Source organism: Euprymna scolopes, chromosome 36, assembly GCF_053919585.1.
Source record: "Euprymna scolopes isolate OS-2025 chromosome 36, ASM5391958v1, whole genome shotgun sequence".
NCBI lineage: Eukaryota > Metazoa > Mollusca > Cephalopoda > Sepiida > Sepiolidae > Euprymna > Euprymna scolopes.
The window spans coordinates 36,777,831-36,794,488 of NC_136517.1; the positions used below are offsets into that span (position 1 = coordinate 36,777,831).

Below are 16,658 nucleotides of genomic sequence, written 5' to 3' on the forward strand. Positions count from 1 at the left end.
AACAGAACGCCGACTACTAATTTGGATTTTTAGTGGTATTCGAGGTCGCTGACAACGAATCTAATAATCAAACCCGTCGCAAATTTACCGTTTGCATGGTATGAACCCCTGAACCCTGCGACTATTTTATGCCATTTCATCACTTTCAGTAGTCTTTTCTTGCATGATGCGTTCGCGTGCACACAGTGAATATCACATCGTGGAGGAATCTTGTGTGGACATTTTAAATAACAAAGTTTTCAAAAAAGAAATAAAAATGTGGTTCATTTTTTTTGTGTTACTTAGTTTAATGCTTTTTAATTGATCTAAAAAAAGTTTTCACGAGTTTACAAAAACTTATTTTATGTTTTCCGCTTTGAGGGGTGGGGGTATTCAATTACAGAACTTGTGTAGTTTAACATGTGCTTCTGCAGTTTAATTAACCTTTTTTTCTGTAAGTAACACGCCGACATTTACAGAGTAAAATACTGTTTAACATTTCACAAAAATTCTGTCTACATTGGGGTGGTGGTTGCGGCGCGGCCGGCCCCATCGTCCCCCTCTTTTATCAGATAACATTGTTGATGGATCTGTTAATATTAAGTAATCCCCAAAAGAAAACTGACAGAACTCTTTTTCACCCAAACCATAATTCACAGAACAACTCTCGGCTTCAATGTTTTCTTTCAGCATTCAAACATTGAACTCACAATCCTTCCCTATTTGCCCTTCGTAGAGCAGCTACTCCCTTTTCAGCCTAACATTCACAGGCAACATGAATTGGAACAAATACATTGAGGACACTGTTAAGGCTGCTGCTAAGAAGATGGGCTCCATCTATTGTGTAAGAAAATTAGTCAGAACATACAGCATCCCGTATCTTTACAAAGCCATAATTCACCCATGCATGGAGTATTGTTGTGACATCTGGGCTGGAACATCTGGCACTAATTTTCCACTCTTAGACAGGGTTCAAAAATGAGTTTAAAATCTAATAGGTCATGCACGATCAGCCAAACTCCAACCCCTGTCCCATCACCGTAATGTTGCATCCCTGTGTCTGTTTTACAAGCACTTTTAATGGAATGTGCACTGATGAACTTAGAGCACTTGTGCCCCCTCGATGTACATACTCCCGACAAGCAGTAAAATCCCACCCCTCTACTATGGAGATCCCTAGATGCTAGAAAGCCTTTTACTCTTAAAGTTTCTCCCTTTGGCATGCTGGACTTTGGGATTCCTTTCCTGTTTCCTGCTTCCCTAATTATACTAACATGCAGAAGTTTAAATGTAATGTGAACAAACATCTCGCTGCTCAACTCCCCTCAGTCCCCTGCTAGACATGATCCCATCTTAAACTCAAGTTGCAATAAGTCTTGCTGGGGTGAAAAATGAATAAGAAAAGAAAATAAATGCAAATTAATGCCACATATATAAATTTTTTATTTACCTGATTTCCACGCATGACCGGTGAAACAGATGCACTGCCACTTGTGTTAGTAGTTTCTTCTTTTTTTTTTAACATAGGGTTCACCATTATCAAGACCTGGAGGCCACTCGAGAATAAGGGTTACAATCATGCAAGCATAAGTCTTAAGCACTTTATTTCGAAGACATTGAACCACCGTGGATTAAAAGAAGAGTTCTGTTAGAAATTCCATGTCGGCAATTCTGACAAAGATTTCCAAAACGATTCATCTGAGGATGGTCGAAATTATATTGAGTGAAATGTGGAGGAAAATAATAACCAAGATAAGAATGGTCATCTGAATAATCCAAATTCTTCTTCCTCAATTGTTGAAATTACGAAAACCATTATTTACCTTTTTTTTTATTCATATTGAAGATGTCACTGAATGTTTGTTTACCAAAATATACCAGATTATTATTTTTTTTTTTCTAAATTTAAAAAACTTTGTTTCAGACACAAAATGGTGGTCAATAAACATATGAAAAAGAAATCTAAAAAAGCAGTCGTCGAGTACAATTCAGATTCTGAACCAGGTAAGTTTAATTGGTATTTTCTTTCATTATCACCAAACTTTTTGAAAAGTCTTTAGCATTTTATTTATTTATTTATTTTTTTTTTGTGCGTATATAATACTAGCCTGGGTGCCCGGCATTGCCCGGGCGTTTGTATGTATGTGTTAAGGAAAAATAAAGAAAAGTTGTATTAGGCAGGCAGGCTCGAACCCGTGACACGAAGGCGGAAAAGAAAATGAAAGAAAAGCTGATGTCTTACCCCTGCTCCATGATGTGACCGAAAGTTCAGAATGTTGAAATTAGTCAAGTGATTCCAACCAATACAATGACTTGCAAAAATGGCGATGCAAAAAAAAAAACCGACCCTCCTTGTAGAAAACTGCCCAGTTGAGGGTGAAGGAATTAATGTTTTTTGCCAATTTTACGATATTTGTCATCCGAAGTGTCAAGCTTCAAAACGATACCGATCTCGCGAAAATCCATCGCCTCTGTCGAAAGTTTTAGGCAGAGATACTTTTAAACAGAGATTTATATTATAGACTAGCGTAGGTGCCCGGCGTTGCCTGGGTGTTTCGAGGTGTGTGTGCTCTTAAATCAAAAAGAAGCACGGGGGGGGGGGGGGGGTAAAAAAAAGTTTTGGCAATTAGGTAGAATCCAACCCAAAGCCCTGAGGCGAAGTTGGAAAATAAAATGTGAACAAAACATGGCACGTTAACCGCTCGGCTAGCAAGAATGAGTCACTGAAAGAAGTTTGAATTTATTTAATTAAGAAGAGAAGTGACAGGTGCCCGCACTAAATGACGTCAAGTGGAAGTCGTAGAATTAACATTTTGTGCGAGCGTTATGACGACGACGACGACGACGACGTAAGCAATAGCTATTCAGCAGTGAGCATTTTCTGCGGGACAGTTTTTAATGAGGTCAATAACCCAGTTTGTTTGTTTTTACCTAAATTTGGGGAAAAACAACTCCCCCTTTTATTAGGTGAGTGGCTCGTCTTGAAATGAAAGCAACCATCTAATATGACGACGGTAAGCCGACATTGACCAAACGTTACATCGCTTTCTAGAGACCACTGGCCGTGGGCCAGGATTCGAATCGAGTTTCGTTTTTTTTATACCGAAAAAAGAAAGCAAACATGCGGCGATCCCAAAATGCCGAATATTTAATGTTTCAAAGTCAGGCAGATTAAATAGACGGGCGACCTCCGTTCGTAACTCGAAGATATTATGATTTCGACGTGATATAAAAAGTTTTAAAAATGAGCGACGGCCTCGAGAAGCCGCCGGAAAAAAGCCTTTTGCAGACATACACAAAAAAGCAAACATACATACATACACACATTTTCGCTTTTATATATATAGATGATGAAAATCAAATTCTAAGTAAAAACTCTTTGATATACTTATGTATCATGCAAAAATAATTATCCTAACCAAAATATATAAAAAATTATGGAGTATGATCTCTACATATATAAAAGGCACTTTGTGTTTGTTCCCTCTGGACTCTGAAATGGCTGGACCGTTTTTTTAATTTGACACAAATGTACTTTATACATCTGGGAGTGTTCTTAGATAGGTTTTGTATCGAATGCTTCTGATAAGTATTAAAAATTGATAATCAAAAAAAATTTGATTAAAGAAGGAACCATTTGATTTTGACAAAAACACCTTTACACAGCCTAACAAGTGCATTTGAGGAGTTTCGTCAGCGCACAAACATAAGAACCCTGCATATAAAATCAACAAGACGGGTGTGTTCGGAATGAATATTTCAGTTTCAAGCCCAGTTGGACCATGATACTTGACTTTTGCATTTCAAACTTTAATTCAAGCCATTATATAAACATAATTTTATAAAATCAACAGTGCAATGTAAATCACAATGTATTGTGAACTGTCACTGCAGGGAGGCATATGAAGCTTCTTCCTAATGAACCGCTCTTGGTACTCGACTAGAGCAGGCAATCTTTTACGAAAAACACCCATCTAGCTGAAACCACTGTCAAAAATTTTCCCCACTCTTTATCTGTGCCTAAATCAAGACATAAATTCCATGAACAAAGCTTCTTTCTTAGACCTGCACGCCTGTGGAACTCTGTTCCGTCTGCCTGCTTCCCACCTAACTACAACCTGGATGCCTTCAAATCCAATGTAAACAAATTCCTGATGAACCGCCCGCTTAAGTAGACACTTTTATTAAAACCCCACACTAGCGTACTGTACATGCAGTAACCCTTATCCCTGAGTGGCTTCCGGGCCTTGATAAGTGGTGATCACCTTGTAAAAAAAAAAAAAAATCAATCGATTTGGTTGAAAATTGTGCGATTTCACTGATCTCGATGACAACAAAAGTATTGGAAGTGTAAAACATTTGTTAATCCTCATACCATTTGGGCAACGTCGAGTTTCCCTGCTAGTTTTAGATAAAAATCAAAATCAGCTTTTGTATTTTGCCAATCCACCATTCTTGATTACTTGGTTAAATGACAGATTAATCTATCTCCCCCTGCTGTATGAGATTTCCGTTCTTATGAGGTGCCTTAAATAAGTTTCCAGACTTTTTTTTTTTTTTGTACAGGCATTTAAAATTGTCATAGCCTCTTGAAAATTCAGTATGTTACTGCATTATGAGATGACTGACCAATTTTCATGATGTCAGGTTCAAATGAGCAGCTACAGCAGGAATTGGAATACACCCTACTAAAGCCTGATTGTCACTGCTGGCGAATTTCAAAAATGCAATCTGGTTGTGAGGACACTTTAGAAGAATGATATGCAATAAAATTATGTTTTAAACTTGGGAAAAATGCCACAGAAACGTATGGAATGTTTTGGACTGCTTTTTGACCATCTTGCATGAATCGAGCATCAGTTTTGGAATGGCATAAGAGAAGGAAGGCAGGGAGTTTGTGAGGGATTGTGAGAGGTGTGGATTGTTAAGGAAATCAGAACATCAAAGTTGATTGGCCAAATAAAGAATTTCATGGGATAAGGACCATCTTGTGTCTATAGAGACAACAAGTGCACAGTTTGATGTCAATGTGGGAACTGTACGCACAATTATTCACGAGGAACTGAAGATGCAATGGCAGATGAGCAAAATACAATAAAACTGATTTTTATTTTTAATTAAAATTGTATTTTATAATATTTCCTAATTTTGATATAGATACCATTTTAAAAAAAAAAAATCTTTCTTGTTTTGTTTTTACTCATGTTCACCCCAAGCAACACATATTGCCATTTGGACTTGAGGGCCTGCTATCTATGTGGTGAGATGAGCGGTGAGATGTCTGTTCGCATTATATTCAAACATGTCAGGGAAGCAGGAAATAGGGAGGGAATTCCAAAATTTAGCAGTCTGTGAAAAAAACTATCGAAGTAGAAAGCTTTCCAACATTTAGGCATCTCTAACAGTAAAGGAGTAAGATTTTGCTGCTGGGTGGGTTAGTTGAGGATATGTACGTCAAGGGGGCACAAGTGCTATGTGTTATTCGGAGCTCAATGATTACAAATTTAAAAAAAAAAAAATTTTTTTTTTTTTTAATTACATTTTCACCCCAAACAAGGCACATTGCCACTTTGGTGTAGGGGGCTACTATCAGGGGCAACAACTACTGGGGTACTATGTAGGGATTTGGGCAGCAAGATGTCGGTTCACGTTACACTTGAACTTCTGCACGTCAGTACAGTTGTCGAAGCAGGGACCTGGAATGGAATTCCAAAGTCTAGCGGTTCTGGGGAAGAAACTACTGGAGTAGAAAGATCTTTTATATCTAGGGATCTCTACAGTGTGAGGGTGGGATTTAGCAGCCTGTCGGGTTTGTCGAGGGTGTTCATGTCGTGGGGGCACAAGTGCTTGCAGTTCGTCAGAGCATTCACCATTAAAATACTTGTAGAACAGGCAGAGGGATGCAACATTTCGTCGATGGGACAGAGGCTGAAGCTTAGATGCCAGTTCAGGGCCTATCAGGTTTGCGACTCTCTTTTGAACCTTGTCAAGGAGCGAGAGACTAGTAGCCGATGCACCAGCCCAAATGTGACAGCAATACTCCATACATGTGTGAATGGTGGCCTTATAGAGGTACAGAATACTTGCGGGTGTTAGTAGTTTTCTAGCATGGTAGAGAGAGCCCACCTTCCTTGCAATGGCCCTGGCAATGCTTTCAATGTAATTGTTCCAACTCATGTTTCCTGTGAACGTTAGGCCAAGGAGTTCGAAAGATGTACTCTCAGATAAAGAGTCGTTGGCCATTGCTATAGGTGGTAGAGAAGGTTTCTTGTAATTATTGAATGAAACTAGTTTAGTCTTGGCGGCATTGAACGTGACCATCCATTTTTGTCCCCATTCCACTACAGATTGGAGGTCATTCTCTTATGTTTCTGCCATTTCTTTAGATATGTGTTCATTTGTTTTCCTGTCGTGCCTGTTATAGAGTGTGGTTTCATCAGCATATATACCCATCTCAGGCAATTTTGTCGGGGAGGTCATTTATGAATATCAGGAACAATAGAGGTCCAAGGATAGACCCTTGGGGCACTCCCGCATTTATATCATATTGTTTGAATTAAACATTTTTTAGTCATTACAATATCACATTTGCTCTATAAGTTTTCACAGAAACTTCTGAGTCGATCTGGTTGATCAGCGAACTAAGTATTATGGTATCCGTTCGAGGGCCAGTTAAGGATTAACTGGGATTAGTATTTTATGCAAAAACGAACACAATTTTAACAATCATTTTGGCATCAAACACTGATTCTAAGTTAATGGGCTATAACTTTTTCTTGTTTTTAATAGGCTAAAAAGTATATTTACTACTGATAATAATATTAATGTCAAGGAAATTATTGCGTATATATATATAAGAAAATATAATTAAATTACAAATCAATTATACAAAATATTAATTTACTAGAAACTCTGCTTTATCGTTATCTTCATGGCAGTTGCTCGACTGAGCTCCAATGTATGGTCCCCCCTCCTTACCAAACTTTCACAAGAAACACCCGTCTAGCAGAAAACACTATCAATAATTACCCCCACTCTTTATCTGTGCCTAAACCTAAACGTAGATTCCATGAACAAAGCTTCTTTCTTAGAACTGCACGCCTATGGAATTGTCTTCTGTTTTCCTGCTTTCCAGCTGACTACAATATGGTTGTCTTCAAGTCTAACAGAAACAAGTTTTTGATGAGCCATTCCATATAAGTTTACAAATTTACCGAATTTGCATTATTAACGACTAGCGGGGGTACCCGGCGTTGCCCGGGTGTTTGGAGGTGTGTGTGTAGGGGGTAAAGAACTTCTTAAAAAATCGGAAAAACCCAAACAAAAAAACAGCCAACGAACGTAAAACTTCTTTAAAAAATCGGAAAAACAAACCCATCCCCCCCAAAAAAGGTCGGCGTTGCCCGGGTGTTCGAAGGTGTGTATGTAGGGTGGAGGCAAAGAATAAGAATAACCCTGCTTAAACTTTTTTAAAAAATCAGAAAAAACAAAACAAATAAAACAGCGAACGGATGTAAAACTTCTTTAAAACAATCGAATAAACAAAAACCCAAAAAGGGGAAAAAAAAACAAAAACAAAAAAAAACAGTGAAAAGCGAAAAAAAAAAAAATGGTATAAATAATCTCGTTTCAATATTAAATGTTTAAAAATCGAGAAAAAAAAGTATATCTGATAGGTGAGATTGAACCTGAAGTCTTTAGATAACGATGCTGTCACTTAACCCATCGCGCTATAAACACGTGGATGAAAGTAGGTCAGTTTTTATAACATTTAAAATGAATTCAATGTACAACGTCTTTTGCGCATATTGACGTATGCGTAAAGCCATCTTGTCATGAAGATACCATTTTTTTTCACTCCTCCCTGTAAAAAAGAGAGCCGTTAAGGATGAAGGAATAAATGTTTTTGCCCAATTTTTCGATATTTGTCATCCAAGATGTCGAGCTTAAAAATGATACCGAACTCGTGAAAATCCATTGCCTCTGTCGAACGTTTTTGCGAGACATACAAACACACACACATTTTTGCTTTTATATATATATATATAGACTAGCGGGGGGGGGGTACCCGGAGTTGCCCGGGTGTTTAGAGATGTGTGTGTGCTTGAGCAGGGAGTGTTAATCAAAACATAAGAATAAACAAAGTAAATATTTAAAAAAAAAAACTAACGTAAGGTAAACGAACAATGTTAAATGTAAAAATGGGAAAAACAAAAAAAGAAAACAGAGAAACGAACGTTAAAACTTCTTTAAAAAATCTGAAAAATAAAAACAAAAACAAAAAACACTGGCTTAAATAACCCTGTTTCAATATTAAAATTTAAAAAATCGAAAAAAAAAGACACGTCACACCACGATTCGAACCCAAAATCTTTAGATAATGAGGCAGCACTCTAAGCAACTGAGCTAAGATGACGTCGATGAAATTGGATTGTTTTTTTTAAATTTAAATTAAATCATGTTCTGACGTCGTATGATGCATGCGTAGAAGCGAACTTGTCATGAGAAGATGGTTTTTGCTGACCCCCTCCCTGTAGAAAACTGATGATTTTAGGGTGAAGAAATTAATGTTTTTGGCCAATTTTTCGATATTTGTCGGGCGAAGGTTGGAAGTTTAAAATGATACCAATCTCGTGAAAATCCGTGACCCGTGTCAAAAGTTTTTGCGAGACATACAAACACACATACATACATACATACAAACATACATTTTTATATATTAGATTACTATATTGTCCAATTTGTACTGTATACTCTTTAACCCTTATCCTCGAGTGGCCTCTTCGCCTTGTTAAGTGGTGATGCCTATGAAAAAAACAAAAAACAATAAAATACATATATCTTGATTGTGTTTTGTGAATTTTCTTACCAATATATATGTAGCATACTTGAAGATATTTCATTGTATCATTAAATAATGTATTTTATTGAAATTATTATGGAGTTGTTTGCTGGGTGCCCTGTGATTGGATGAAAAACTACCAATCACAAGGTACCTTTTATAATTTCCACTGAACCTCACTTGAGCGGTTCTTTCAAAGTTATTTACTCTTTTGGTCGTGATCCTCCAAGAAGCAAGTTCACCTGCTGCTATCTCCATCCTCAATACAGCAGGAACATACGAGGATTCAATCAGCTGCCATACCACAGAAGATAAAACTATTTTTACAACCCAGCTGAAATGAATTTGGAAAACAAGAAATACAAGAACTGTTAAATGGACGCATATTCTTGCAAATACCAGTTATTTGCAAGACATTTTCTTCTCTTTTTTTTCGTCTCTTTTCCTTGATCAGAATACAAGTCTTTTATTACATTTTCATCTGCATTGTGTTTCTTTGATTTTCCTGGTATAACAATATCTTTGCTACCATAGATAATTTGAAAAATCCCAATAGTTTTTTATACAAATATAATTTGGATAAATTTAAAAAAAAACTTTTGTATTAATAGTAGTATCGTATAGGTTAGACTATACTTCTATTTTTTTAGCCAGTCTGAGAAACTATCTTCAGATAGATGGGCTGTCGCATAGTCTCCTTCCAGTTGGGTGACTGGACAGTGTAGGATCAGGTGGTGTATGTCTTGGGGGAGGAGGGCTCTTTGCACTTTGGGTAGATTGGGGAGTCTATTTGTCTTCACCTGTGTTTGTTTACTGCAGTCCTGTTTGTGGCTAACCACTGCTTCCTACTATTTGTAACAAAACCTGAAAGGCGCAAAGTTGGGTGTTCAATGATTTGGGAGTATTGTTCTTCATTCCTCCTTCCATGTCTTAACTAGGTTGAAATTTTTGTTTTTTGAGTTGTAAAAAGGCTTTCGAGACTTGAGTCTGGAGGTATCTGGGGCATCTTTTAAAATTTGTTGGATTGGTAAGTTACTGGCATCCCCCTCAACGTTTTGAATCCAATTTTGAGTTGCCTCATCCCTCTTTATGTGGGGTGGCCGATTGTGCTTGCTACTGGTAGCCATTGTGTTGGGGTTAACTTCATCCTGGTTTCTCAGAGTTTTTTGTCAATCAATCTTGATGTGTTGGCAAATGCAAAAGTTTATTGTGAAACTTTTACATTTGTTTATTTATTTAGATAGATATATATATACATTAAAATTGTTATCTCTTTTATTTATTTTTTTTAAATTCTATTTATTTGTATTTTTAAACAGAAATTTCATATGACTATATAGCAGATGACGGTGAGAGTGATGATGCTGAGACGGAAGAAGAATCAAATACATCACAGAGCCCCAAGAGTAAAAAGAGAAAATGTTCTAAGCATGTGAGTTTTGCTGAACCTAGGAGCGATGAGGACGAGGCAAATGATGCTAGCGATGAAGATGATGACCACACAACAGAACAAACACAAAAGAAAAAACAAAAGATGTCAAAGCGTGTGAAAGTGAAAAGCAAAGATTCTGACGATGACGACGACGATGAAAATGACGATGATGACGAAGATGAGGATACAGACAGTGAAGATGACTCTGATAGTGACAATAGTGATGAGGATGGGGAGAAAGTTGAGGAGGATGAGGTGAAAGCACACACAGGATTTGCAAATGCCCTTTCCAATATTCTTAACAAGAAGACAGTGTCATCGAAGAAGGTCATTCTCGCCCTCGGAAAAACAGACAAAGAAATCCAGAAATTGAAAGCAAGCAAACTTCCACCTGAAGAAAAAACCTCCGAAGAGATCTTGACTGCTGAAGAGTTGGAAGAAAGGAGATTGAAGGTATTTATTTCCATCCTTTTATTGCTTGTAAACAGGAACACTCCCGGCATTGTCCAGGAATGAATCAGAAACTTTGAATCCTCTTTTATCAAATACTGAACACCATGTCATTATATTATTATTAAAATTTATTTCTCACTCAGCAAAATTGTTTCAGTTTAACCTCTGTAACATTGCTCTGAATTTTTACAAAATTAAATCTAGAAGATGGATAAGAAACTGAAATACATGAAATTTTTACGAAATTAATTTGGTACTTGACATTAAAAAATGAAAATATCAAAAAAAGGTTATATTGTACGTATCAGTTTTGAACTGAAGATCTCCGAAAAAAAATTTCACTTAATTTGAGCGAGTAGTTTTTTTGTTTTTTTTTTACAGCGGAAAAACATGATTTTATGAGAGCGTATTGAACGCATTTTTTCTTAATTTTTGTTTGGAGTTTAGAAACGTCACGGGAGATAACTCCAGTTAAAGCGCCGACACTCCCTCCCCATCTTTAATACTAGCTTTTCTTCCTAAAAATCGAATCTTTTGCTCGGTATCATAACAAATTGTTTTTTCGCTGTAAAAAAAAAAAATTTGATGAAATTAAGTGAAATTTTTTTTTTTCGTAGAATTTCATTCCATAAAGGATACGTATAATTTAAACTTTTTCAATATTTTCATTTTTTAATGTCTTGATTAAACTGTACAAGTACCATTAATTTATATTTTTTTAAAAAAGATTTTAATTTCAACAAATAATTGATTAATGTTAAATATGAAAAAAAATCTAATAATTCAAAAATGATTATCCCTGTTCGGGCTATTCTAACATTTTAGGGCAGTTAACTAAATTTTTTTCCACTAATCTAAGATCCGACTAGCAAAGTCATAAAACCACACGTAATCGCCTTAAAATGTAGAAGCTTCATTTTACGCGGCAGTACATTTTATGCTCACCACCAATCAATGATTTATATCACATGAATCAAATTAAAATTTGAGAAAATAATTTTCTTTGAATGTTTAAAAATGTAAAATCGTTTTTTATATCTTTATTTGTTCATTTTACAATTTTTTTTTCCTTTTCAAAATCTTTTCTGTCCTCAGTCTGTAAAAGAGAAATTTTTCTAGACTGAGTCAATAAAGTATAGAATCAGGATAGATTCTACACTTTAACATTAATTCTATTTTGCAAAATAAAAAAAAATGTTTTGCATTTTTTTTTTCTTTCTGTGAAAAATAAGTGATACAATAAAGCAATTTATTCAAAATAAATAAAATAAATAACAATTACCAAAGGCATATTGATGTGAAAAAAAAAGCCCAATGAAGTTATTTTATAATTTTATTAATATAGATAAGAAGCTAAGAGACAGCAATGCAGTGCATGCTGGTTGTTTTTTTTTTTCAACAGGATTTTTGAAACTTATGTTTTTAATTAAGTTCTTTTTGTTAAGGAGTGTAGAGAATGTATCTTGATTTTAGTTTTGGTAGCCTTGTTTCTCTTATTTTGTTTGAATTGATTTTATTTTATTTTTTTAAATAGAATTTTATTTCAAGGATTGATTTGAGATTCTATCACCATTATAACTTTCCTCCTCCTCACCTGTTAGGAAGTGATTAAAAAAGAAAATGAGGAAAACTTGATTAGCAGAACAAATGTATAGACATTGAGGTTAGTAGTGAAACAATGTGGGTAAGTTGTTCACCAAGACGCGCAAAGGCGATCTAAGATAGGATAGTTAATCAAACTGTGGAGGTGACTGGGACAAAAAAAAAACAGACATGGAGGTCAATATATTTAGAGTTAGTTTACGGATAGTTGAGGAGTGGAAGTATGTTTTACCACAGTTGACAACAGTTTACAGTTTACCGACAGTCTTGATTTGGGTACAGTGGACAACAATTAGCGACTTGATGGTCCCTCAAGAGAGATTGGACAAATTGAAATCAAATTCTGGCGTGAGTAGATCAGGCCAAGAAGAAAATTGCTAGGGACTGATGCAATCAGACAGCTAATGATGGACAGCGTTTATGATTTCTTTTTTTTTACGCTACATGACAGTATCACACGCTTATAGCTCAACTGAGCTATCTCAAGAACTCGTCTTATTGTTTTTTGGTTTTGTTTGTTTTTGGAAATTTTTGGAGAGAAAATCGTTTTAATGATTTTTAACTGATAAAGAGTGACTATATAATTAATGTTTGCGATGATAATGTTTTTTTTTTTTTTGTGACACCGGATGTCAGACAAGTAAATTAATATTTAGATAAGAGCCAATAGTGTAGCACATGCTGTTTTTTTAAATAGGATTTTTTAAACTTATCCTTTCAATTAGTTTTTTTTAAGGAGAGTAGAAAGTGGACCTTATGTTTACTTTGGACAGCCCCATAACTCTCTTTTATTTTAGTTCTTTAGTCCTCATATTCAGCAAGCAATGTTTCTGACAAAGGAAGTAGTATCTATCCATCTAACACTTTTTTTTTTTTTTCACAAAGGAGTGACCATTTATCAAGGCCCGGAGGTTACTAAGGGTTAATGAGTGTACAGTAGTCAATGGGACAATATTGTAGTAATTTTTAGTAGTGGAAATTTGGTAAATTTGATTACTTAAGGGGACTTGAAGATGACCATATTATAGTCAGCTGGAAAGCAGGGAAATGGAAGAGAGTTCCATAGGTGTGCAGTTCTAAGAAAGAAGCTTTGTTCATGAAATTTATGTTTAGGTTTAAGCACAGATAAAGAATGGGGGGAATTATTGATAGTGGTTTCAGAGTGCTTTTCATGAAAGTTTGGCAAGAGGGGGGGGCATAGATTGAAGCTCAGACGAGCACTTGCCATGAAAATAACGGTAAAGCAGAGAAGGCTTGTAAAGATTTTTCTGGGGGAAAGAGGTTGCAGAGAAGAGACAAAAAGCATCCCCCACTAGGCTATGAAGTCTATTTTGAACTCTGCCAAAGCAGAATAAGTGCTTCTAGCAGCTCCTGCCCAGATGTGGCAACAGTATTCAATCCTTTGATGTACCTGGCTCTTATATCGGTAGAGAATTGCATTGGCAGTGATATATCTACTGAAGCAGTGGAAGGATCCCACCATTTTTCCAGCAGCCTTGGCAACAGATTTGATGTATGTGTTCTATTTAAAATCAAGAGTAAAGGTCAGACCCAGAAGCTTGTCAAAACATAGAGCCTCCCCAAGACGAGAGCCATTCATTTCAGTTGATGGCAGATGGGGATCAGAGCGTTGATGATGTAAAGATAGAAGCTTGATTTTAGATGCATTAAAATTAACCAGCCATCTCTTTCCTCATTGTACCATGTGCTCATCATTGGTTAGTTTTTGACTTTAAAATATAATTTTTTTTTTTTTTAGCTCTCTATATCAAATGGCTTCATGCCTTGTCTGGAGCGATTTCCATAAAAATAAATTTTAATAAATTATTTCTTGATTAGTCGATTAAAAAAAAAAAATTTACAAGCATACTTACTTGTATTAATGCACATAATCTGATGAGATCATTTTATAAATAAACAAGCAATTTTTAAATGAGTTTGATTAGATTTTTTTTTTTAAATTTTTTTTTTAATTTTTGAATGTCCTTTCCTTACAAATGAATGATGGACCTTTTAAAAACTAAATAATTATTTAGTCTAATTAAGTTATCTTCTCTTACAAATTATTGCTTAATTTGACTTTTCTTTTCTTTTTTTTGTAAGAAGGTGTCGTATCTGTTCTAATACAATACTTTATATGTTTTGTCCTTGGTCAGTGAAGGAGGAATCCTAGACTAAAGCAATTTGAATTTTTAGTGCTTGCTTATGTAAACCCAGTTGTGAAATATGACGATTAAAATTAGAATGACAGCAAAACTTTCTGGCGCTTTTCTGTAACTCATTATTAAACAAAACTTGTTATTTAAAAAAAAGGATGATTTATTTTTTTTAATAAAAAAGGATGATTTATTTTTTAATAAAAAAAGTTGAAACAAAAAAGCAGCCACGTCACAATTTGTTACATTAAAAGAGAAGGTTGAGAAGAATGTTGTCTGCTTGAAGCATTGTGCATAGTGTGAAAGGAGTTATCTTTGAAGGCTATATCAATGTTGTTCGTGGGAAACACTGAACACAAGTTAGTATATAAAAGAATAATGACAATATTAGAAAGAGTTTTTAATTAAAAAAAAAAAAGAAGTCGCAGCTTTCTCTTCTTTTGTAATATTTTCATTATTTTTTAAGGTTAAAATTTATTCCTAAAAGTTACGTTGGTTTCAGCGTCCTAAGTTCTCATATGAAAAAAAAAATGAACGGATCTTTTAGTAAAATGGAGATCAATTGGCTTTGTGCCTAATTTTGTTTTGTAAACTATTTGTTTTTCAAAATAAAATATATAAAGCAATGTTGAGTTATAGAAAAGTGCCAATTTGATATTGAAAAATATTAACGCATACCTCCATTAATGCATTCAATGAAGTATTTTTTAATAAATTAAACTAATATTTTTTGTATTATTTTTAATGTATTCAATGAAGTATTTTTAAGAAATTAAACTAATATTTTTTGTATTATTTTAAATTGTGAATATTAAAAAAAAATATTTTCCCTTTATATTTGTGATTAAACTAATATGTATAGTTCTTAAGTGATGGCGTCGGTATCCATTCAAGGGAGGTAAATCAAACGTTTTTATATTTTCACATAAATTTCTATAAGAAAAATAACAGCTGGTATCACTCGATTATAAAATCCTTAATCTTATATATACATTCATATTACTTTTTATTAAAATTTTAATCGCTCATTTTCCATAATTTCTTGTGTGCACTAATATTTTTCAATGTCAGGTAAGTATTTTATAAGGTTCTTGTCCAGAATTTTCTCTATATATAAAACAAAAATAAAGTAAAAGTCTGTATGGTGACGTATCCGTGATGAAACAAAAATATCATATTCCAAAATTCATATGAATTGATCAAGTAGTTTTATTTCTGAATAAGAAAATCTAATTTATGAATAATCACAGAATTATTATTTCGCCCTCTATTTTGAAGAAAATGTCATGAAACAAAAAGAGATAACTCAACAATAACTCATACTTATTAGATTTATACAGTAATGCCTATGAATTCTTATTAATCGTTTACAAATGATTTTCTTTATAAAAATAAAACGATCAATTTATATGATTTTTAGAATATGATGCTTGATCAATTTACCTGATCTATTGGGGGGGGGATTATTGAACTGATTCTTACGAAATTTTCAACATAGATATAGATAGATATTATAAGAAGTGTGATCAGCTGTGTTTAATATTTTTTTTTTTTTTTTTTTTTTTTTTAGGGAAGTAAAGTGACAGAACCTTCCATTACAATAAATACGTCTATCACTTTAAAATCTACTGGAGAGTTATTTTTTCTTTTTATGACATTTGAAACATTGTAACTTGAATTAAATTTTTTTTTTTTTATAGAGGAAATTGTGGCTTGAACTAGGCAAAGTGAAGCCAACTGTATTGAAAAAGAAACATGAAAAAGAGTTAAAAATGATTGCTACAAAGTAAGTAAAAAACGATTTTTTTCTTATCTTTCTGTGTTTTTAAATGTTTCCCTTGCTTCATTTATCTTTTCTTCTCTTTCCATTTTTCTTCCTTTTTCTTGTTTCCTTCTCATTTTTCTCCTATTTTCTTTTTTTCTGTAGGTTTTGATTTTTCTTTTTTGTCTTTAATTTTCTTTTTCTCTTTCTTTTTTCTTTCTCTTTCCTTTTCTTTTTTCTTTCTCTTTCCTTTTCTTTTTTCTTTCTCTTTCCTTTTCTTTTTTGTCTTTTTCTTTTCCTTTGCTTTTTTTTCTTTGAACTATTTGCATTCTTCAAACTTTTTAACTCATTCTTTCCAATCAGAAGAGTGTCTAATCTTAATTTGTTTCCGTTCTTAATGTTTTCCCTTATTCCCAATGTGAGATTAAATAA

The 16,658-nt window shown here is 34.3% G+C and overlaps 1 protein-coding gene across 1 annotated transcript in view; it reads left to right on the top strand.

Moving 5' to 3' along the window:
- LOC145260415 (RRP15-like protein) overlaps positions 1-16,658 on the top strand; it is a 29,435-nt gene that overhangs the window by 6,938 nt on the left and 5,839 nt on the right. Inside the window, exons 2-4 of the mRNA XM_080118397.1 lie at positions 1,904-1,983; positions 10,141-10,706; positions 16,165-16,250. Coding sequence (XP_079974523.1) covers positions 1,911-1,983; positions 10,141-10,706; positions 16,165-16,250 — 725 coding nt within the window. The 5' untranslated portion in view covers positions 1,904-1,910. The remainder of the gene's footprint in view (positions 1-1,903; positions 1,984-10,140; positions 10,707-16,164; positions 16,251-16,658) is intronic.